The sequence below is a fragment of the Diospyros lotus genome, chromosome 4, assembly GCF_014633365.1.
Source record: "Diospyros lotus cultivar Yz01 chromosome 4, ASM1463336v1, whole genome shotgun sequence".
In the NCBI taxonomy this organism is placed as follows: domain Eukaryota; kingdom Viridiplantae; phylum Streptophyta; class Magnoliopsida; order Ericales; family Ebenaceae; genus Diospyros; species Diospyros lotus.
Genome location: NC_068341.1, coordinates 9,206,722 through 9,229,418, shown reverse-complemented (window position 1 = coordinate 9,229,418; position 22,697 = coordinate 9,206,722). Strand labels below are relative to the sequence as shown.

At 37.3% G+C, this 22,697-nt stretch overlaps 3 protein-coding genes and 1 long non-coding RNA gene across 16 annotated transcripts; 2 read left to right on the top strand and 2 right to left on the bottom strand.

Annotated features, from left to right (window-relative positions):
• Window positions 1-1,265: 1,265 nt before the first annotated feature.
• Window positions 1,266-4,464, top strand: LOC127800396 (endoglucanase 10-like). Its single transcript, XM_052334983.1, has 6 exons — window positions 1,266-1,982; window positions 2,091-2,374; window positions 2,656-3,090; window positions 3,206-3,341; window positions 3,746-3,912; window positions 4,017-4,464. Exons 1-6 carry the CDS (start codon window positions 1,763-1,765, stop codon window positions 4,347-4,349), a joined length of 1,575 nt encoding a protein of 524 aa, XP_052190943.1. The 5' UTR covers window positions 1,266-1,762; the 3' UTR covers window positions 4,350-4,464.
• A 1,224-nt stretch (window positions 4,465-5,688) lies between these two features.
• Window positions 5,689-12,264, bottom strand: LOC127799600 (protein BASIC PENTACYSTEINE6-like). 13 transcript variants are annotated; one of them, XM_052333788.1, is made up of 5 exons: window positions 12,118-12,253; window positions 11,932-11,981; window positions 10,768-10,898; window positions 6,997-7,103; window positions 5,689-6,892 (listed from the first exon to the last, which is right to left on the bottom strand). In XM_052333788.1, the coding sequence occupies exons 4-5, from the start codon at window positions 7,048-7,050 to the stop codon at window positions 5,963-5,965; spliced, it is 984 nt and encodes a 327-aa protein (XP_052189748.1). In that variant the 5' UTR covers window positions 7,051-7,103; window positions 10,768-10,898; window positions 11,932-11,981; window positions 12,118-12,253; the 3' UTR covers window positions 5,689-5,962. The 13 variants fall into 13 exon arrangements, with proteins under 13 accessions (XP_052189748.1, XP_052189739.1, XP_052189746.1 ...); XM_052333779.1 differs by lacking the exon at window positions 10,768-10,898 and having other exon boundaries at window positions 6,997-7,167; XM_052333786.1 differs by lacking the exon at window positions 10,768-10,898 and having other exon boundaries at window positions 6,997-7,120.
• A 1,259-nt stretch (window positions 12,265-13,523) lies between these two features.
• LOC127800472 (V-type proton ATPase 16 kDa proteolipid subunit) lies at window positions 13,524-19,688 on the bottom strand. The gene is made up of 3 exons (XM_052335089.1): window positions 19,368-19,688; window positions 18,965-19,250; window positions 13,524-13,909 (listed from the first exon to the last, which is right to left on the bottom strand). Exons 1-3 carry the CDS (start codon window positions 19,444-19,446, stop codon window positions 13,777-13,779), a joined length of 498 nt encoding a protein of 165 aa, XP_052191049.1. The 5' UTR covers window positions 19,447-19,688; the 3' UTR covers window positions 13,524-13,776.
• Window positions 17,003-17,466, top strand: LOC127800474 (uncharacterized). Its single transcript, XR_008022817.1, has 2 exons — window positions 17,003-17,082; window positions 17,392-17,466. It is a non-coding gene; the product is annotated as an uncharacterized LOC127800474 (long non-coding RNA).
• Window positions 19,689-22,697: the final 3,009 nt, after the last annotated feature.

Below are 22,697 nucleotides of genomic sequence, written 5' to 3'. Positions count from 1 at the left end.
TTATAATGTTTTAACCCAACCAAACACAAATTAAAATAAAAAAACTAAACATAGTTAAAATAATTAGGGCCGACACACTCAACCCATATGAAAATAAAATAAATACATATTAGACTCATAATAATTTAAGTCCCAAAACATGCAAATAATATGGTCTTCTTGTATTTTGGTCTAAATGCCTTTAATCTTGCTACACTTCAACTAAAATAATATTTTTAATATTTTCGTTCAACTCTTATTGTGATTTCTCTAAAATGTCCAATTGAAATTGTTTATGACTATTGATATAAATTTTTTTGATTAGCTCATTTAGAGTTTCTTTTATCATTTTAATTTTGACCCTTATTATCGGTCTACCATGGATGTGTAATAAATTATTAGTGTTGTCTTATCATCCTTCACGATTGCTACCTTGATTTCTATCAAAATAAATAAATGTATTTTAGTAAAACACTTTATTTATAATTTTCATAACATGAAAATTTAATATTTACTTATATAATCTTATAAGTAGATAATAGACAATGGAACACATGGTTAAAATTTAATCCATTTATATTTGTTTAATAATAAAATAGATAAATGAAGGATTTGTTAAACCTTAATTTATTTATATCTCTCTTATTGAAACTAATTTAAAATTCAAATACTTGTGTTTTTTTTTTTTGTGTGTGTGTCTTCTCATGTGTTTCAAAGTTTAAAATTATAAATAAGCTCTCCCAGGACATAGATCAACTAGTAAATGAAGAATTATTGAGGTATTACTTTTTGAGATCTTAGATTCTGTGTTCAAGTCCTGTTCAAGGGAGAAAGTTCAGCAGCCAAAGACTATCATGAAAGTTGGAAAAATGTCAACCCGTCCTCACGTTAGCAAAAAAAGGCTAGGGATAAAAGCTGACGCGCTTGTGATGATGCATTAACCAAAAAATATATATATAAATAAGCACTTTATAATTCTACAATTCGAATGCATGATAGATATATATAAATAAATAAAACATATTATTATTCAACACTTTTAGTTCAAACCCTAATAACAATAATTAATTTAATTTAGAAAGTGCAATTCTTTTTAATTTCTTACTTTAAAACTTTAGAACACTAACTAGATAAGTGAAATGTACCCAAATTACGTGATATGGTATGATATTATAAGAGTTTATGCAGATCTAGGTGTGTTTTTCAAAATTTTGGAGTCGTAGGTAGCTACATATAAGATGCTTCACGGGCCTATGTGGAATTAACGCCTTCCCGCCTCTTCTCTCTTCCTGTAGCTGTTCCTTCGATTCGCCGTTCGAAGAATTTAGTCGTCGGCAGCCATTGATGAATCGAAAACACTAACTTGAAGCATCGAATTTCATCCCTTTTTCACCTTCGCAAACGGTGTGGCCCGAAGTCGAAGGATAGCAGAATCCGCCGCTGTGGCGTCGCCCCGTCCCGATTGTTGCTCCATGAACCATCTCCCAACTTAGCATATATGGCTCATGGCACACCAGACCGATTGCTTGGGCGCGCATTTAACTCGGCAAGATTCGGGCGAAACAAGATGGAAAATAGAAATGGAAAGCATGTTCTTCGCCAGTCTCCGCTGTGCAGGTGCAAGGTGGCGCCTCCTGCCTTTCCAATTTCCATCCATAGGTCAATCCTCTTTGAAAGCTTCTCTTTCGGATTCCACATTCCGCGTTACTGCTCCGTTCTGTTTCCTTTCGATTAGGTCTGGTTGGAGTTGCAGAGAAATCGAATTTGAATTATTGTCGGGGAAATGAGGGAGCGTTCGAGGTCTAGAGGTTGCCGCCGGTGTTGCCTGGTAATGATCGTAGGGTTCGTGATTGCCCTAACTGTTGTAATTGTTCTTAGAAGGATGTCTATGAAACATTCCGATTCGTCGGAGCTCGGTCCTGTTCCAGGTCCTCCCGGCGCCGTTGACAAGAATTACGCCGATGCTCTGAAGCTCGCGTTGCAGTTTTTCGACGTTCAGAAATGTACTTCTCTTAATTTAGCTTCTCAGATCGAATTTCAAATTCTCTTCTTCTTCGATTGCAGCTTGGGAATTGGAATTGTGAATGATTGTCATTTCTTTGTTGTTGCAGCTGGTAAATTGGAGAACAACAAAATAAAATGGAGAGGAGATTCGGCTCTGACAGATGGGAGCGAGGCGAAGCTGGATCTTTCTAAAGGATTGTACGATGCCGGCGATCACATCAAGTTTGGATTTCCATTGGCCTTCACTGCGACGGTGCTGTCTTGGGCCATCCTCGAATATGGAGACCAGATGCAAGCGGTGAATCAGCTGAAGTCTGCTCGTGACTCGCTCAGGTGGATCACCGACTACCTTGTTAATGCTCATCCTTCCGAGAATGTGTTCTATATTCAGGTATGTTTGCAGAAAGTCAAAACAATTTCATTGTTTAAATGAATTATATGATTGTCATACAGAGCTAAGAGCGATAATTAAGAATTCAACTCAAAACATTCTGAAAGAGATGAGGCAAATCAAATTTGATCTGATTCTAATTTTAACAAAGTCTAGTAAATGTTCTTGCCAATCAATTTAGAGTTGTGTTCATTACTAATTTACTATCGTTATGATAGTCAAGAAATTATATGATTAAGTTTGATTTGCGTTCGGACTGCATCGATGGATCTGGTAGCTAGGTGGGGGATCCTGAAACAGACCATGGATGTTGGGAAAGGCCGGAAACGATGACAGAGAAAAGGCCACTGACGCAGGTGAACACTTCTGCCCCAGGAACAGATGTTGCCGCCGAAACTGCGGCAGCCATGGCATCGGCATCCCTGGTTTTCCAGTCAGTTGACTCCGACTATTCAAGCTTGCTGCTTAAGCATGCCCGCCAATTGTTCAACTTTGCTGATAAACATAGAGGCTCGTACAGCAAGAGCATACCCAAAGTCCAGAACTACTACAATTCAACGGGTTACAAAGATGAGCTCTTGTGGGCAGCTGCCTGGCTCTATCATGCTTCCGCAGATGAATCATACTTGGATTATGTTACCGGCCACAATGCAAATGGTTTTGATTGGGAAAGTTCTAGCTGGTTTAGTTGGGATGACAAGCTTGCAGGAACTGAGGTATCTATCTATATGTTTACACCAGTTCATTTGATGACCTACTTTCTAAGCTGGTAATGACATCACTAGCATAATTGAAGGATAAACAACTGAAGATTGGAACATTGAGATGCAGGTCTTACTATCCAGGATAAGTTTTTTCGGCGGGAAAGACGACGCAGAAAGCCTGCAGAATTACAGGCAAGGTGCCGAGGTTGTTATGTGCAGTCTCTTGCCAGAATCTCCCACGGCAACGACGAGCAGAACAGAGAGTAAGCTCCCATGTCAATGCTTTCTTAATTGCTTTATTAATCAATGGTTCATGAACTAGAGGATGTTTCCAGTTTAGTTCACAAACTTGCATATCTTTCTCGCAACAGCATATGAATCAATGTCATACTACAAAACTAGTTAAACTTAGCAAGTTTCATGAGAAGGTGAAAATGGGGAAGTTCAAAACTTCACGAGATTGTAAAGCAGGGGACGAACAGATAATTCAAATGCTTTTTGATGGTGAGAATAGGATTCTTATTCCTACCTAATACTGGATTGCAATCCCAAACATTGGGTTCAAGTATTGCATAGTCATCGTTGACTAAAATAATTATATTGGGATCTGTTCTTGGTTTATCTGCCTATAACTGTCATAACCTGTTCATGTCATGCATGTACGTAGGTGGTTTGATATGGGTGAGTGAATGGAACTGTTTGCACCACGCCGTGGCTTCTGCATTTTTAGCTCTACTTTTCAGCGATTACATGCTCACCTCCCGGACTGCAAAGATCTCCTGCAGTGGTGATTCCTACGGCCCATCGGACCTTAGAAAGTTTGCAGCTTCACAGGTAATGCTTAAATTGATAGAACCATGAATTTCAGTTCAACAAAACTATATAGTGATTAATCAAGACTCGTGATTGTTGTTGTTGTTGCTGCTGCTGCCCTGTAGATGGATTATATATTGGGCGATAATCCGATGGAGATGAGTTATTTGGTTGGGTACGGGAAGAAATATCCAGAATATGTGCACCACCGGGGAGCGTCAATTCCGGCGAATGCAACGGCGGGGTGTAAGAAGGGGTGGAAGTGGCTGGAATCCGCCGAGCCCAACCCGAATGTGGCAGTCGGAGCGCTGGTCGGCGGCCCTTTCCTTAACGAGACTTACGTTGATTCGCGCAACAATTCCATGCAAGGCGAGCCCACCACGTACAACAGCGCCCTCGTCGTTGCCCTTCTTTCTGGTTTGGTTACTACCTCTTCTCTCCCTGGTTCATTCACCTAATTAACCACCTGGATTTTGCCTCCCTTGTCACCACCCATTTGTGAGCTTAATGATTTCATTCTTTTTTATTTATTGTTATACGTGCCCTTTGTTTTATAACACAATAGTAACAATATCAGCTCTTTAAATTCAATAGACACGTAGGATTTGGTACACCAATTCTAATTTCCCAATCTTCATTTCATAAATAAAAAGATAAAAAATAAATAAAAATTGATTATCACCATGCTTACTCTTGAATGTTATCACATGATTAGAAGGCTATATTCTACTTATATCTTTTGTAATTTAGGTCATTTTGACAATTATTTATTTTTAGTATTTCAGATATTTATTTTTTATTTTATTAACACGCATTTTTTACATAATGGAATGGGTTCTAAAAATTTAAGATATTAATGATAAACAATATTATGTTTCTAAAAATAACATAAATGATGCTGAGACAAGGTGAAATTTGTACCCTTAACTTTTACTGTCAAAACTGCCCTTGCTTATTGCCCACTCAAATGCCTTGAATAAAAGTATATGCCTTGATTTGTAGATATCACACAAATTAAAAATAATTGCTAATTTTGAAATTCTTAACCTAACCCTTTTATAGATTTTCATCTAACAAGAACCCCATCAATTGATAAAGCAACCTCAGTGGGTCTTAGATATCCACTTCTTTTATGCCTTGATTTGTAGATATCACACAAATTAAAAATAACTGCTAATTTTGAAATTCTTAACCTAACCCTTTTATAGATTTTCATCTAACAAGAACCCCATCAATTGATAAAGCAACCTTAGTGGGTCTTAGATATCCACTTCTTTTATATTACTAGGAGTCCATGCCTATCATTTTTGTCACACACATGAAATAAATACTTGAATTCCTAGGATTTTTGGTGTTGGGCAAATTTATGAACAAAAATCAAACGCTGAGTATGTAGATTTTAGTGGGTACAAAGCATCATGAAGATTGAGATTGCAAGATAAACTTGAAAGAATAAAGACGAAGCTAGAAATGGGAACATACATACTGCAATGTGTTGGAACCGGTCGTGTTTGTTCAGCCTCGAGTTGGTTTCTAAATTCGAGCGAACAAAAAAAAAATGTTCCTACTTAGGTTGATGATTCAATCAACTGAGTTGAGTTGTAAATTGACAATTCTTTTAATTGTAAGCTTTATAATGTATTTGTTTGATCTAATGCGCGGAACGTTCTTGATTTTTCTCCTAATTTTTGGGTTTTCAACTTTAGTCCTTGATTGATTCTCTCGAATGCAATTAATTAAATTCTTGATTGAGGAAATCAATTTTGGTAAGAAAAATGAAGACACGCCATTTGCTGCTAACACACGTACAACAGGACTTTCAAATTCATCAGCTGCCCTTTACAATATCCACAGTTACATACATGGAAGTGGCTCGATTCTCACTTTCACTGTGTTCAACTATGTACCTAGAAAACTGATACAGAACAACTGGGCATGGCGAAAGAAATCTATTGCTAAAACCACAGCAAGTGGCATAGAATGTTTATTTGGCTGGCTGGCTGCCTGCCTTCTGAAAGCTCTAGTCTGAACTTCTTTATGCTTCCTCCATTCATTGATAGATCCTTCCATTCTACCTGATGGTGATATAGCGATTTGTCCCGTGCTTAGCCCAATAATCCTTGAGATCGACCGGATTTGACAGATCATGCCCTTCAGCTGCGAGCCGGCTAAGCAGTTTGCTGAATGCACTTCCACTCATCTTTCGACCACCAACCCGGGCATGGCGCCTGTTAGCCACAGCCGGCAGTGGATACATGGAAATGCTGGTAGTGCAGCATGAAGACTGCCAACCCCCGTTTCCCCACTTGTAGCAAGGTCGTAGGGTCCCAGTGCACGAGCAAATTGGGCCTGGCATGGCACCCTCGTCAAAGGCTACCTGGTTCAGCCCAAGGCCCCGATCCTTCCAGCCAGGCTTTGACCTAAGCAACTGTTTCTTAGGATCATCACCCCCATTGACAGTATCATTTCCACTTTTCCACTCATTGGACTTGCCATGCATATCCCCTCCCATCTTTGCCTTCCCTGTCGATTTGGAAGGCTTTTTGTTAGGTGCGATTTCCTTGGCCACCTTTCTTCTTTTGGTCTGTTTAGACTTGACAGGTTCGGAGAAAACTGGTGAGGCAGTGAGCCCATCACTTGTGTGCATATCCCTCAAACTGTATGGGACTTCAGCCAAATGAGCCTGTTGGGCTTCGTTCTGCTCTGGATAGTGCACATGCTTCACCCCTCGAGATATTTGGCGTCCCGGAGGGCATGGCACCATATTACCGCTAGTCATTGGATTTTCTCGATAGTGGAGAGCTGCAATGGCATTCTCTCGTTCCATTACGGCACTGTTTCTTTCTGCAATTGCTGAATCCCGCTGTAGAATTGCCGTGTCTCGCTCTGCTAAAGCTGCCTTCTTCTCAGAAATAGCTAGATTTCTTTCTTGAATAGCAGCATCTCTTTCTGCCATGATGGCTATTATATGCTTCATGGATGGCTGATGCTGCATCAACCACTGGTATATAGATAAAAAAATATTGATCAAGAGAAGAAGAATTTGGCAGAAAGATCACAAAACTGCAAAAGTTAAAAACACTATCTCCGTATTGCAGCTTGTACCTGACCCTGAGGCGGTTTATTTCTTCCATTTTCACAACGCCCACTGTCATCCATCTAAGCTCCACAGTCAGAAATTCTAGTAGATGCCAGCCTCAGTTTTCAAACATCTACTACAAGGCAACATCTGGTCAAATGAGCATCAAACAACTACCTATCCTGTAAGCTCAACATCTAAGATACAAAAAGAAAAATGCCTTTCAAAGCTTTGTTATGAAACACAATGTTAGAAAAGCGTAGGGGCAACACAGTCACTCCTCCAACAGTACTAAACAATGTAGAAGGAAGAAAATGTGCGACAATATTATTATTACTACAGTGGGGCAGACATCAAATGTAAACCAACTAACTGTTTAGAATCTTCTCTGCTTAAAAAGTATAATTCCTTAAATAGACCGTTAACATAATCTCCTGTGAGAGACAAAATTCCAGTAAAACCTGACAACTCAATCATCCATCCAAAGCACCTAGGTAAGGGTTTGGATGACCTCGTACAGAAGGAGCTACTTAATGAAAATTCTGATGCTATATTGCTACTTCAGAAATGTGGACTATCAGGTTGCCAACAAAAAACAAAAGCAAGAAGTGGAGAAAACTTTATTGCAATTTGCAAACATTGAACCGCAAAGGGATAATTTGTGATTGATTTGCTTAAATAAAAGTAAGCACTTAAAAGAGATAGTAGATATGATGTAGGATCAAAGATGTCTGGATCTGCAAGGAAGAAAACAATCAGAGGGCACAAGAAACTCCTTGCGCAAATACTCCGATACTTAAATTAGAAACTAAGGGTGTTGAGAGCCCGAGACTAATATTCACACTAGTATTAGAGACTTACATTTTCTGAAATGAGGGCTTGCTTATTTATAGTAGTACATGGAGTAATCTTAAGCCCACCAGGATTAGGACTCTTACAAATGATGCTTATCTCTTACAAATGGCATTTATCCTCTCGGAGTAATTTCCAGATGCTAGATTTATCCTAATTTGCACATTGCGTGAGACCCCCCCCCCCCCCCCCCCCCCCCGCGGGTGGTGTATTCGAGAAAACATACTGGTAACAAGCTCGTGGGGTCGAGAGACCAAGTCGTCACCTATGAGGTGGGACCTTCGGCCTCAACACTTGCGGGAGACCCTTGGTGTCTCCCATTGCCTCCTTCAGCAGCAAAACCAAGGGTCTCCCACCCCTGTGAGCTTCTTGTTGGTATGTTTCCCTAAATATGGGAGAGGTCCCACGCAATGCACAAATCAAGATAACTTTGGCATTCGAAAATTTCTTCGAGAAGAAAAACGTCATCTGTGAGAGTCTTAATCCTAGTGGACTTAAGATTACTCCATGCACTATTATAAATAAGTAAGCTCTCATTCCAGAAAAAATACGTCTATGATACTTGTGTGAATAATATTCTCGGGCCTCAGCATCCTTAATATCTTATTTAAGCATCAGAGTGTTTGTCCCCACGCCCTCATTGTTTTCTTCCTTGTAAACTTGGAAGGCTTAACGACGGCGTTTTCGCCTTATAAATTCATTATTGTGTTCGAGCAACAACAAGAAGAAATAGAAGAGATAGAATAAGAAGAGAAGAACAAGAAGAGAAATACAGAGACGATGAGATTATGAGAAGAAAAAGAAATTGTTAATTAAAGTGATTCAAAATGTATTTTCATATATTTGTTATGTGCATTTTGTTTGCATTTTTTCATATACGCAAATTGGGTTTTTATATTACTCTCATTTAAATGAAATTTAAATGTGTATATAATCTGTTGTTTTTCAATATGGGCCAAGATCTATTGGGCCGAAATATGTTACAAGCTAAGCTCAATTTTCATGTGGCCCATGCGTGTTATGCTTCGGCCCAGCTTGGTTCCTCGTTGCTATATAAGGGCTCCTTGATGCCTTAATCAAAAGATCGCTCATTCTCATTCTTCTGAAACCCTATTTTGAAGCATGAAGAGAGACACTCTCTCGTGAATCTTTCTCTCGATCAATCGGTTCGGTTATGTGGTAAGATCACTCTGTAAAGTAACTGTATTGTGTAATCTTTGTTGTTTTAATCACTTGAGGTGTGTGAGAATGGGAAGAAACTGAAAGAACATATACATGACTTGATCTTGAGATCGGTCGATCAGATTTTGCACATGTTCTTGAAGGTTGTATTCTATTGTATTTTGTTTCAGTTTTGTATTTGCCATATTGTTTGTTTTATTGTGATCTTGTAATCTGATTGTAATCTTGAAAAACATAGTGGATTGACTAGGGGTGATAAGCCTCTACCGCGAGTAGGATCTTTTCAGATCCAAGCACGTACATCTCGTGTTCTTTAAATTTTTGTTTTATCTTTCTTGATTTACGATTGATCTTGTAGTTTGGCCGAGACTTAGGTTGGATAAGAAACCAACAAAAATATTATGTGAGGCTAAGAAAAAAGGGAGAGAAAAATCTCAACAGAAATGGTGTTTCAAGTGCACAAGGTTCAATGCTCTGCAAGGGTCGAGAGAGGGGTTCTTTGCACAACCCCACCAACTATTTTGCAACAAAACTATTTCCACAACTCGAACCCCATGACCTCCAATCATAAAGGAGCAACCTTTATTGTTACTACCAAGACTCACCCTCTCAATAAAATAATTCAAATACACCTTACTAAGAGGAATCCAAATAACACTAGATGCTTGTGAAATGAGCTAATATGCATACTTGCAAAATGAGTGAATAGAACGAAATAAGTTTGAAACATGAATAGAAAAATTAAAACAAGGACCATGTTGTCCCACCATGCCTCGTCCAATGGGATCGCCCCACCCATCTGACAACCTATCATTATTTCTAAAATAATGGTAAAAAACACTCTTATAGATATGGCATGATTCACATGAAATACCACCTTACAAAAAAGGTGGACATGGACAAAAATGAGTGGGAAACTAAATTTATGAAGCTGCTCCTATCTAGTAAGATTATGACGCAAAATAACAGTGAGGAAATATTACAACCGTTGTAATTGAAGATCTATATTGTTTTGGCTTTATTTGCTTGGTCAAGGACAGAGACTCCTTTTTGTATCCTCAAGCATACATGTTTTTGTTTTATAAAGAAATTGGAAAACCTAAGTGACCGATCGGGGTCCATGCTCCCTAGCGGCCGTTTTTTACAGAGTTCACCCTCTTATTGCACATTTCTTTTTATATATTCACTCTTACCTCTCAAGTCTCAAAATAGAACAGTTGGCCATCTTTTTTCTAGTTTCCCTTTTTTCTAATGATTCGGTGCATTCATTTAAATACTTTGTTACAGATGCCATAGCGGCTGCAAATTTTTATCCCACTGCTTAATTGGAGTGTGAAAGGATTGGAACATACCAGAACCTTTAGGAAATGGCTTCATCTCATTTTGAAAATTTTGTTATTTCACCATAGGAATCCACATTATCTCTATTGCTTTTGTCCTAGAAAACCAAAAACATTATGCTGGAACGCACCAAAGGGCATAATGAATAGAAATCACTGTTACTTGGTGGTATAAATGACATAACATCCAACAAATGACCAACGTCATAACATGGTCATTTTAAGTCGATTTCCTTCAAGTAAATACAGAAACCATTATAAGATCGCTAGATGGATAAGCAAGAAAACCACATACATGCACATAAACAATGGGAAAAATTAGTGATATATCTATTGTCACATAGATAGAACTGTCTCATTTTATTCCCACCCTAGGAGTGTGACTAGCATGAGAGAGGGGTTTATCCAGAGTATACTCCTGACCTATTAAGTAAATAACTATCAAGAGTCAAGTAACCCTTTTAGCCAACCCGCATAGTGGGATTAAGGCTTGATATGTAGTGCTAATGAAATCACCCCTTTATGTTCTGTGTTATAATGGCTCAGCCTCAATCCTGTAATATGATACACTTTCATTAGAAAACAATAAATTAAGTGACCACTAAAGTTCATGGTTTTATTTATTTCTTGAGACTTCCGTAGGACAAGAAGAAATCAAGTATAATAAACTAAAATCTAAGAATTTTGGCAGGAAACAAGGAGTAAAGAAACTTGCCATCAATGCTCCACAAATTGACATGGCTAATTTTCAGAAAAGATAGATTGCACTGTATGTTCTCTATTCTTGGATGTCTAATTGATAAAAGTAAATGGTTCTAGAAACAAGTACAGTTATAATAGATACTTTACACAAATCTCTTCCCCATAACGTTTGGATATGTGGTGCACCATGTTCTAATACCAGTTCTAGGTATCAAAAGACTTTCCATTACAGTATAAGATAGAAATCAGTGTAATAATTTTCTTGTAAAAGGACATCAGCAGTCAACTTCAGTTAGAACAACCACAAAAATGTTAACTTAGAATTGTTAAACCGATGCCACAACACTGCAAGTGGGTGGCTGTGCAATCAGCCCCCGGCAAGATGCTCCTACCATTTAAATCCAGATCAACCAACATAACTTTAGTCTTATTCCCATCCTCCGGTTTTAAAATGCAAGACTTCACTTAAAACAGCTAAAGAAAGAAAAAGAAAAATCAGTCGCAACACCACAAAATAATGAACAGCTCTGATACTCTTTTTACCGTATCTAAAAATACAAAGGCGGTACTTAAAACTTAGGTCTCCGACGCACAAATCACCTATCACTCATATCTAATCGCCAAAAGCACATATCGAGAACCAGTCAGTGCGTTCAGAAAACATGCTAATAAATTATCAGTAGTTGACTCTCAATATAGCAATCAATATCAAGAAGCTTTGCAGATTCTTGGCACTGAAGAGACGACGGAACGAAACAGGGAAAAAAAAAAAAGAACAATATGTTGAAGAGAGGCGAATCACGCTCGAATGCGAGCTAAAAAGGAACATCAGACAAAACAAGAAGTAAATAAAAGACTAAAAGTGAGGAGTGAAACGAATCATACTCGGTCCAAGCGATGAATCGGAAGCAAAATTTGTGGGAAGCTAGAAGCATCTGGAGATCAAAGAAGGAATAAAAAAAGATGAAAAGAAGAAGAGCAGGGCCATTGAAAAGAGAAGTTGACAGTGATGGAGAAGTGAAACCCCGAATGGAAGATGAAAATATCTCTGAAGGGATGGTACCATCTCACCTTTCAACTACACTGTTCACTTCAGTAGCTACGGAGGGTGTAGGAGAATGGGTATGGTGAGCTCTCTCTCTCTCTCTCTCTCTCTCTCTCACCCATTTGGGTCATCTGGGCCTTCCCCTTCCCCTTTGATCGCCGGTTATATGTACCCTTTTATGACAAAATAATCAATAATCATACATGTGATTCTGACCATAAATCTATTCATATCCCCGTTTAATAGTGTGTCCTTATGTTTTTAAAATAAATTTTAAATTTATTAATATCATTTCTTTCGTTTTTTCTCCAATAATAATAATCATAATAATAATAAAAGTTTTGAAATAATTATATAAAAATATTATAATATTCATTTCTTAATTAAATTCTTTTAATATTATAAAATTTACTTGCATAAATAGAAACTTGCCTTAGCTCTTCATCTACCTATATCTATATCATCTATCCATATGAGACAAAATTTTACAAAAATAATCAAACCAAGTTGAAAAATATTTTCACACCTTTTAGGTGCTAAAGTCTCAATTTCTAGAGATGTTTTGTATAAAACATGTCATAAATCAAAAGCTAGTGTCAAAAATAATAATATACCATGCGTTTTGAGTAGAAATGATTTAATTAAATTTTTAAAAGACGGATTATAATTTTAAGTTTAATTTGATACCTCTATTACTTTAATTTGGTATGTTCCCTTATCTGGGGAGTAAAAAAACAAAATAAAATAACTTGATGAAAATATAATGCTACATAATGAAAATATTCACATAAGTAAAGAATCCAATCTGTTTAATACTTGAATTTTTTTAAAAAATAAACTAATTTCATACTTGCTACCCAATCACGGCTATGGATTAACTGATAATGGATACAGTCATAGGATAAGTTTAATAGTTCAAACATTCAACTAACCTAAATATATATTTATATATATATATAGGTACTAAATTGGACATTGATGCATAATTTCTAAGACAAATTGGGCTTTTGATAAAAACAAAATAATAATGGCAAAATAATAAAATTAATTATTAATATCACATAAAGTCTCAGATTGATTAAAAAACCCAAAAAGTAGGAGACAAGCTCGTTTGGTATAAATCTTAACAAGTCCAATCCAAGACCTACCAAACAATAATAGAGGTGTATTTGATTGTATTACCTAGAATTTAATTCTAGCTAATGATTGCTTAAAAAATAAAAATCACTCCATCTCTTAAAAAATGAATTCTATGAAAAAATATATATATATATTTATACCATATATATATTTTTTATAAAAAAATTAAAAATATTTGATTACTTTCATAAAAAATATATATAATAATTATACATTTTTTATGATAAATACGTGCAATCAAACACACTCTAGATGTAACATAACTTAACCAAGTAAATCAGAAGCCAGAACGGAACAAAAAAATTACTTTTATCAAGGTATCTGTAAATGATTCTGAACAAATTCAAACTGATATTTGTGAGACCCAACATCCAGCAAAAGACGAGACAGCACTATATAAAGAGAGAACTGAGAGCTAATCTATATCCTAGATAGAAACCATCAATTTAATTGAGAAGGCGTTCCCTCACCTAAATTACGATTTCTAACCACAGAACAACAAAATGATTCTTAACAAGAACCAACAAACCACCAGAATGCCCCGCTTAATCTGCTCTGGACTGGCCAGCTCGAGAAGAGAGGATAATGCCGACAATGAGGCCATAGAGAGCGAGAGCTTCAGCAAAGATGAGGATGAGGATCATCCCAACAAAAAGTTTTGGCTGCTGAGCATTGGCTCTGCAAGTTAACGTTATTTGAATCAGAACGACTGCTATTTAGTAAACTAAAACAATATGCAGAACCAAACAAACAAAAATAAAAGCCTAAAAGAGCCACTAACAGATCAAATTTAGGTAAAGCATGGCTGGAATTAGAGAACCGTATCCACATGCAATATCTGCCCATTCAGAAGGATCAAGCAAGAAAGAGCGCGAGCAACTAGAAGTGTGGAAGCTTGTGCCCATATGTTTTGCCAGTAACAGCAACCTTACTCAACCATACTTGCCAACAAGGTTCTCTATGTGTTGCCCTCATAAATCGAGCAATCGGATGAACAATATGTTGGTGTCAATCTAGTGGGTTGCGAGTTTGATTTTCGCCATGCGCAAGGGCCAAAGGCCCAACCTGTGATTTATCTCCCCTGACGTAATCGAGGGCACGAGCATCGGGAGCCGTACAAAGGCGGTCATCCCAAGGTTCTCTGTGTGTTTCCCAGATTAGTTCCAGTAAAGGCAGTAATAAAATCCAGATTCTTTCATCACAAGCTCCATTTTTATCTTTCCTCATTTACTAAAACCAGTGTAAAAATGGTAGACATGAAGCCACCCAAGTAAGTAATCAGGATTCCCATAGTGTACACACATACAATCAGCACTGAACCTAATATGCAGTGATACAACAACATAACATACTCAACACGAGACAAACAAGTGGATGCTGTAATTTCTAAGCAATGCAACCAACTATACAGTTGGCAGGGAAAAAATATGTGCTTTGTATACCAACATATACTAACGTCTATCTTAAAGATAATAAAATGCAAGATAAAATAAATTACTACTTAAAAGAGAAATATGTATTTTTCTATACTTTAGTAGGTAGCACATTTGTCACAAACCAACTGTATTCCATCACAATTAAATTGGCTCCTCCTTGTCAATTTGCACACAGAACCCTTGAAGGCATCAAAGATTAGAAGAATGCTGTGATCTTCCTGTTTTCATCATGGCCTTCTTTTTGTATCGTGCTCTCTTCCACGCAAGCGACTTCTTTGCTCTATTATCATTTGGTAATGAGCAATTGACTATAATGGTGTGACAGCACTGAAGAATATTCAGATGACAAACTATCATATCATCCACTACTGACATTTTTCATCTATCACTGAGAAATCAGAGACATTCATATAACCTCCATTGTGTATTTATTCTTTTGTTCCATAAAAGACACATGCAAGGCGAAAATCCTGAGGCCAAAGCACTAAAGCATCTAATCTAATCTGCTCATTAGTAAAGTAAGAGACTACACTGTAGACTTCAAGAGTCTGCCAAGTGGCAACCTTAAAAAATTGTTAAAAGTTATTCTCTAATTTCATATTAAGCCCACTGGACTTTAAAATTAGATCTCCAAAAAATCTAAAAAACTTTCGAACTTCTCACTACTGAAGTAGAAAGAGAATAAATGAATAGCATATGCTGTTACATTTCTAATGATTCAATTCAATTGCATTAAACTTCATACTCACTTCAAATGAATCAGCAACAAGCATTTGTATTTATCATCAAACAACAGTTAGCCAAAAGATTACAGTGTTTACAAAATCGGCTTCTACTCTCTAGAAATGCAGGTTTGAACATGTCATGCTATGGTTTTCTTTTTTTTTTTGGTCTTTTAGTTTCTAGTTTTTGGTTTTATTATAGATTATTAAAAAAAAAAACTAAAAATACATGAGCCATTGTGGCCGGATCTAGGGCTGAGCAAAACATCGGTTTAACCGATTAAACCGAACCGAACCGGTTGGTTCAGTTCGGTTATTAGTGATGGGCGGTTTGGGTTCGGTTAGTGTTTGGCAAATATTTCGGGAAATCAGTTCGGTTCGGTTATTTGGGCAAAAATACTCGAAAAATCGAACCAACCCAAGCTACCCAATAGACTCCAAGAAAACCGACCCGTGTTACTACCCTACCCATCCCATTCTGTCCATTCCTTTCTTCTTCCTTCTTGCGCATCAGTTACACTCGATACCGATAGTCCGCCCGAGCCGAGAGAGACCGCCTCACCCGTCGTCAACCTTCACCTCGCCCTCGCCGTCAAAGCCGTTGAACACCTTCGTCGTCAGTTTCTTCCCCACCCACACCCAGCTAGCCCCCCCCCCCCCCCCCCCCCCCCCCAACTCATTGTCGAAGCATCAACCCTAGCCCTAGGTCACCGGCTAACCCTCACCTCGCCCTCAAACCCAAACACCTTCACCTAATAGTCCGAGACCCAGCCCACCCCCCTAAGCCCATTTCACCCTCCTTAGTCCTCACCTCCTCACCGTCAAGGCGTCAACAATCTGGTTGGTTTCAGCAACTTAGGAGTGAACAATCTTGCGGGTATCATCGTTATCGATTTGAGAAGGTAATACGATTTCGACAACTCAATCATCATGTGGTTTTGATTGTAATGTCCGATCTGGTTGGTTTCCCTTACTGTTTGTTTACTCTTTTGATGCTTTGACTTGGCTTTGCGAATTCATCGTGTGGTTTTGTTTGTTTACTCTTTTGATTGTAATGTCCGATCTGGTTGGTTTCCAAATCCAATATGGAAATATAGATTTTTGAAGATCTCATGCATTTGTAAGTATATATTTTTTACCATCTAATTTATGTTTTCAATTATTGTTTATGTTATTTTGCATTTTGGTCCGAATTATTGGATTGGATTCTTGTTTCAGCACTATATCTTGGCGATGGACTTCCAGTTTCAAGCTTCAGCACTATATCTTGGCATTGAGGTTGGAATTACTGGTTTGGATTCTTGTTTGGCACTATATCTTTTATTTTTGTATTGCTTTAACTATGAGTGAATGCATATTGATATTTCAGCTGAATTGTGCAGCTGTGCGGTACTGAATTGTTAATCTGTTTTGCTGTACTGAATTCTTGTATATGGAATATGTACAAGTTTTGCTTTCTGCTATTAGCCTTCATTATTCTGTTATGTTGGATTGGAATATGTACAATTGTATATGGAATATGTGTCAGGTGAATGTTTATTCTGCTATTAGCTTTCTGCTATTAGCCTTCATTATTCTGTTATTCTTGTATATGGAATATGTACAATTGTTAATTTGGTGTTATCTTTATTTGCTGGAATTTTCGTTCATGAATTGGTGTTAGCCTTTGTTAGCCTTCACGAATCATTATCAGGTGAATGTTTTTTCTGGAGTGTTATAATGTGAAACTATCTATAAACATGGTGATGTTTATAAGCCTTTGTTATTAGCCTTCATAAACATGGTGATGTTTTTCTGGAGTGTTATTAGCCTTTGTTATCTTTGTTTTTTCTGGGTGTGTTTTTTCTGGAGTGTTTTCTCAGTGTTAGCCTTTGTGTGTCATCTCCCGATCTATTTGCTGGAATGTTTTTTCAGTGTTAGCCTTTGGTGTTATCTTTATTTGCTGGAATTTTCGTTCATGAATTGATGTTAGCCTTTGTTAGCCTTCATGAATCATTATCAGGTGAATGTTTTTTCTGGAGTGTTATAATGTGAAACTATCTATAAACATGGTGATGTTTATAAGCCTTTGTTAGCCTTCATAAACATGGTGATGTTTTTCTGGAGTGTTATTAGCCTTTGTTATCTTTGTTTTTTCCGGGTGTGTTTTTTCTGGAGTGTTTTTTCAGTGTTAGCAGGGGCGGATCCATGCATGAGCTGCCCTGGACTTCAATTAAAAATAATTTTTTAATATTAAAAATTTATTTTTAATATAAAAAATAATAAATTTTACTAATAATTCAGTCAAAAAAAATTTCAACCCACCCCAAAATTTGTGATGTGTAATTTTATACCTCAAAAAAAATTTTAGCCTCCCCCTATATAGATTTCTGGATCCGCCCCTGAGTGTTAGCCTTTGTGTGTCATCTCCCAATCTATTGCCACGTTAGTGTGACGCGGACAATAGAAGTTATCCCCCAATGAAGATGTATTTGGTTTGGTTTTTGTATTGTTTTTCGGTTTAATCACTTATTCGGTTAGTTTAAGTCCAAATCGGTTAATTCAGTTCGGTTTTTGAGCTGTATTTTTGGTTCGGTTCGGTTAGTTCAAAGTCTAAGTCAGCTAATTCGGTTTCAGTTATTTCGGTTAGTGTATTAAGGCGGTTCGGTTCGGTTCGGTTAGGCAAAATGGGGCAGTTTGGTTCGGTTATAACCAAATACACACCCCTAGCCAGATCAACCCAACGGTAGCATCCCTTTGCTAGAACCCTACTGCTGGGGTTCCCAAAGAGAGATTTTCCAGCGAGGGAGTCAGAAGAGTTGCTGGGGTTCTAATTATGTTCTTCTCTTCATGTTTTAATATTTTAATTTTTGATTTTTTGTTGAGTAAACTTCATACATACAAACATATATATAAAGATGTAGTTTTTGAGCTTTAATAAAAACAGGACCCTATTGTGCTTAATTTTTAAAAACTCATATATCATAATGAAATATAGAAAAACTTCCTCTTTTATAGTATATTTCCATAATTTCCCCCTTGACAAACCATCATGTTCTTCAAGAACAACTCATTGTTCACATTTAATCTTCTGAAATTCAACAAAAATCCCAGACTTTTCTATCTATTTAATTTTCAACTGCGAGCAGGCAAGTTATCTAGTTAATCTATAAAAGCAAAAAGGTTGGCATAACAGTATGATAATGTATTTGACAATTCAATGGTTTCAAGTTATTCAGATCAAGCGTGTTCAATCAAGCACCACAAATTTCGTTCAGAATCCATGTCATAACTCTTTCTAGTTTCAAGTCATATCCATGCAACCATATTGCATTCTTATAGCTAATCATAGACTGGAAAAACCTTGAGTTCCAGTTTAACAAAGGGTTATGTGAATCAAGCAATTTAGTTTTTGAATGTTATTCATTCTACAAATACAAAGCGGAAAAAGAAGAAAGCAGCACCAAAAATATAACCAAATTAGTATCCTACAATGATCGATGGATGAAAGAATCCCCAGACCTAAACTAATATTATCAAAGGAGAAAAATAAACCAATTATATTAGAAATTGAGAGAGAGACAGGGAAAGAGTACCTAACACCAGCATCACCGACGATTCCAATAGCCATACCGGCAGATAAGCCAGCGAGGCCGCAAGCGAGACCAGAAGACAGATGCGCGTAGCCGTCAAAAAGGTAATAAGATTTGGCTTTGGGGTTGATCCCTGTACTGATGATCACGGCAATAATCAATCCATAGATCCCCAACACACCAGCCATGACGACCGGCACAATCGACTTCATCACTAGCTCCGGCCTCATCACTCCCATCGACGCCACTCCCACCCCGCTCTTAGCCGTCCCGTATGCAGCCCCCATACCTAACCAAAGCAGGATCCATCAGAACGTACAATTGAATTGAATTGAATAATAGAAAAAAAAAATCGAATATAATTTACAAACAAAGACCCAAATTCCGAATTCTGCTTGGGGCTTACAGGAGAAGACCAAGGCAGCTGCAGCGCCAAGGAAGCCGAAGAATGGCGCCGTTTCATCGCCGCTGAACGTGGAAGACATTCTTTTCTGATTTCGAAGGAAGTTAGATGATTTTGGCAGCAAAATGGATGGGATCTGATGGAAGCCCTTTCACTTTTCGGGGTTTCGCGATTGGAGTTCGACGATTCCCCCGCCCTTTTCTCGTGTGTGTTCCAACAAATCCAATCTCCGCCTTGAACAGAAGAAGAATAAAAGAAAGAACAGATGAGCTACGCCTTTAACCTTGCGGTCAACCTTTAATCCAATGTTTAACTAAGTTTGCCATCCACAGCAACCCGGTGGCGGTGGGGAGTAAAAATAGGATTTACAATCTGAAGGGAAGATAATAAAATAAAATTTTAAAGAGTAAATTGTAAATTGATAAAAATATGTAAGGGTTTGTGGTGTAAATTGTCGAAATCAAAGGGTTAAATAATAATAGAGGGCCGACGACGACGACGGGGGACCAAATCCAAAATTAATACTGCAATTGACCCACTTTTTATGTAGAATGTTTGGTAAGCCCTGATATACAGACAGATATGAGAAGGACATTGGCTTTTGACAAACTTTTTACTGAAATAATTCATTGATTTTATTGTTTCGGTCCAATAAAACTAAAATTAAAAACATAAGAATTCTGTTAATTTTTTTATTTGAAGTCACTCTAATTACTTGATAGCATGATAGGTGATGTAAAAAATAAGACATGATATCTTGGCATTTAGATCTCGGACTTGACTTTTTGAGGACTACGCGAGACCGAGCTAGGTTTTTTCTTTATATAGACTAAATGAGACAAAATATTTGAGATAAATTCTGATATTAGGGTTCAAAATCTCTTCCAAGATTTTTGGGGTTAGCTTATTAATAACAAAATCTAGCTTGAATTTGTATAGGAATAAACCTATCAGATTTGACTCAAGTTTTTCAAAATAAGGTCACATATGAGTAAAGTTGTTCACAGACGCCTCGATATTTTACTTGATAAAAACTCATTTGAATTCGTTTGTTAAGATAAATAAATTGAGTTTGAACCTAACTTTGAAATTCGATTTGTAAACTTTAAAATTCGTGAATATATTCAATTAGAAATTCGTGAATACTAATAAACTCAATTAAATATTTGTAAATATACTTGATTAAAAATTTAAGAATAACTCATGAACAACCTTTTTTACAAATATATTAATATATTTATTTATAATTTTATAAATATATTATTTAACATAAAGTTTTAAACTTTAAATTATTATAATAATATAATTAAATTAAATATATTTAAAATTGTATATATTAATTTAATCCTATAATATAATATCATATATGTATATATAATAAAGAAAAGCATCAAATTAGATTTAAACAAAATAATAGATTATGGCAAACCCGAACTCGAGCTCAAGTTGAGCTTTAAAGCATGAGTCGAGTCTAAACTTAGCAAAACTCGACTTGACTTGGTTCGATTGCAACTTTACTTCTACATTCAAATTACTCAAGTTTTTGCTCACAATATTAGCTTGATTTAAAATATATGGTGATATTAGATTGGTTTATTTGGAGACGTATTTTGGTAATTTTGTTATGTTTATCACTTGCCCTGTACTTCATGATCTGAGCTACAAGTCTAGTTCGATTTGAGAAGTAACATAGAAAACCATCACTTTTGATCGTGTTTAATTAGGACTCTCTCTCTCTCCCCAACCTCGCTAAGTTCCCAGTTGTTAATTTAAATTTTTAGTTTCTTGTGTTAGAGTAAACAACAATAATTATATATAAAATTGATACAAGAAAGTTGTAAGTAATGGACGGCACGATCACAACGGACAGAAAAATATTACAGATTGAGTCACGTAAACGCCTTGTCCTGAAGACAGAATTGTCCTACACTAGCAACTTGCAGACTACGGCGATAGTCTTAGCAAGATGAAATGATCTCACCGATAGAACAACAGCCAAGAACGACTAGAGCTAGCAGAACTCGAATAGGTATTTTGCTTTCTGTTTTAGATAGAATAAAGATTGGAAAATGAGATTGAACTCTCTAGTGAACAATAGAACAAAAAGATAATTTTGGCATAATTTTTGTGTTTGCTTGAGGACGAAGTTTAGATATTTATAGCCGAACTTGACCCAACCCGACTAGGGGTGTGCAAAAAATCAGATAAACCGATTTAACCGAACTGAACCGACCAGTTCAATCGGTTTGATTCGGTTAGCCATAATACACGGTTCGATTTCGGTTATTTATTTTTAAAAATATCGGTTCTTCAATTCGGTTCGGTTCGGTTATTTTGATAAAAATAGCCCAAAACCGAACCAGACCGTGGAATAAACCAACCCCTCATCGGCAGGAACCGAACCATGAACCCCCCCACGCGAGCGCAGCACCCCATGCCATTTCATTTTCTCTTCGTCACTCTTTCTCTTCCTCTTCCTCTTCCTCTCCATCTCCCTCGCCATTTCATTTCATCCCAGATCTGGCCGCTGGAGAAGACGTCGCCGTCGCCGATGCCGATGGAGAAGACAAAGGCTCTTGCTATTCGAGGCTTCGTACTTCGTAGATCAGAGAGAAGAGAAGACCCAGAAGGCGGAAGAACCGAACCAATCCTTGGTCCTTCCATTTGCTCGCCCCCATCGTCTCCGACTCTCCTGCACGACGGCACAATCGCCCCCTCCGATGCCTTCATCAACGCCGATGCGATGCTTCTTCTCTACCTCTAACGCCGACTTGGACCTCTGACACAGTCACACAGCAACGCCGACTTCAACGCCTACGACGAGTGCATCTCTCTCTCATCCGATTTCCACCACTGTGCTCGCCATTCAGTAAGTTTTTGACAACTTCTATTTTTCCAGAAACTTGTTTGAGTTTGTTAACTATGGAATTAATTTTTAGATCTACAAAAAACCAACCGTCTGATCAAAGTCATTTTTTGATATATGAATCACCATGGTTGGGGGAATCCAATGATCGGTTCCGATCATTGGAATCACCGGCCGGCTAGGTGGCCAGCGGTAACAGATGTTCGGTCTCTTTAGTATTGTAGGTTGGTTCAGTTTTCGGTTCGGTTTAGTTATCATGATTTAGGTTTCGGTTAGTTCGGGTTCGGTTAGTGGGGTTAGTCGGTTTAGTTCGGTTCGTAATTTTCGAGCGATTCAGTTCGGTTATAACCGATTGCACACCCCTAAACTCGACCACAGATAGGCAACCCATCAGACAGGTCAGGAAAATCAGCGACACGAATGCTGGAAAGATGCTGCAACAGCAAGGTAGAAATTCAAGAAGCTAG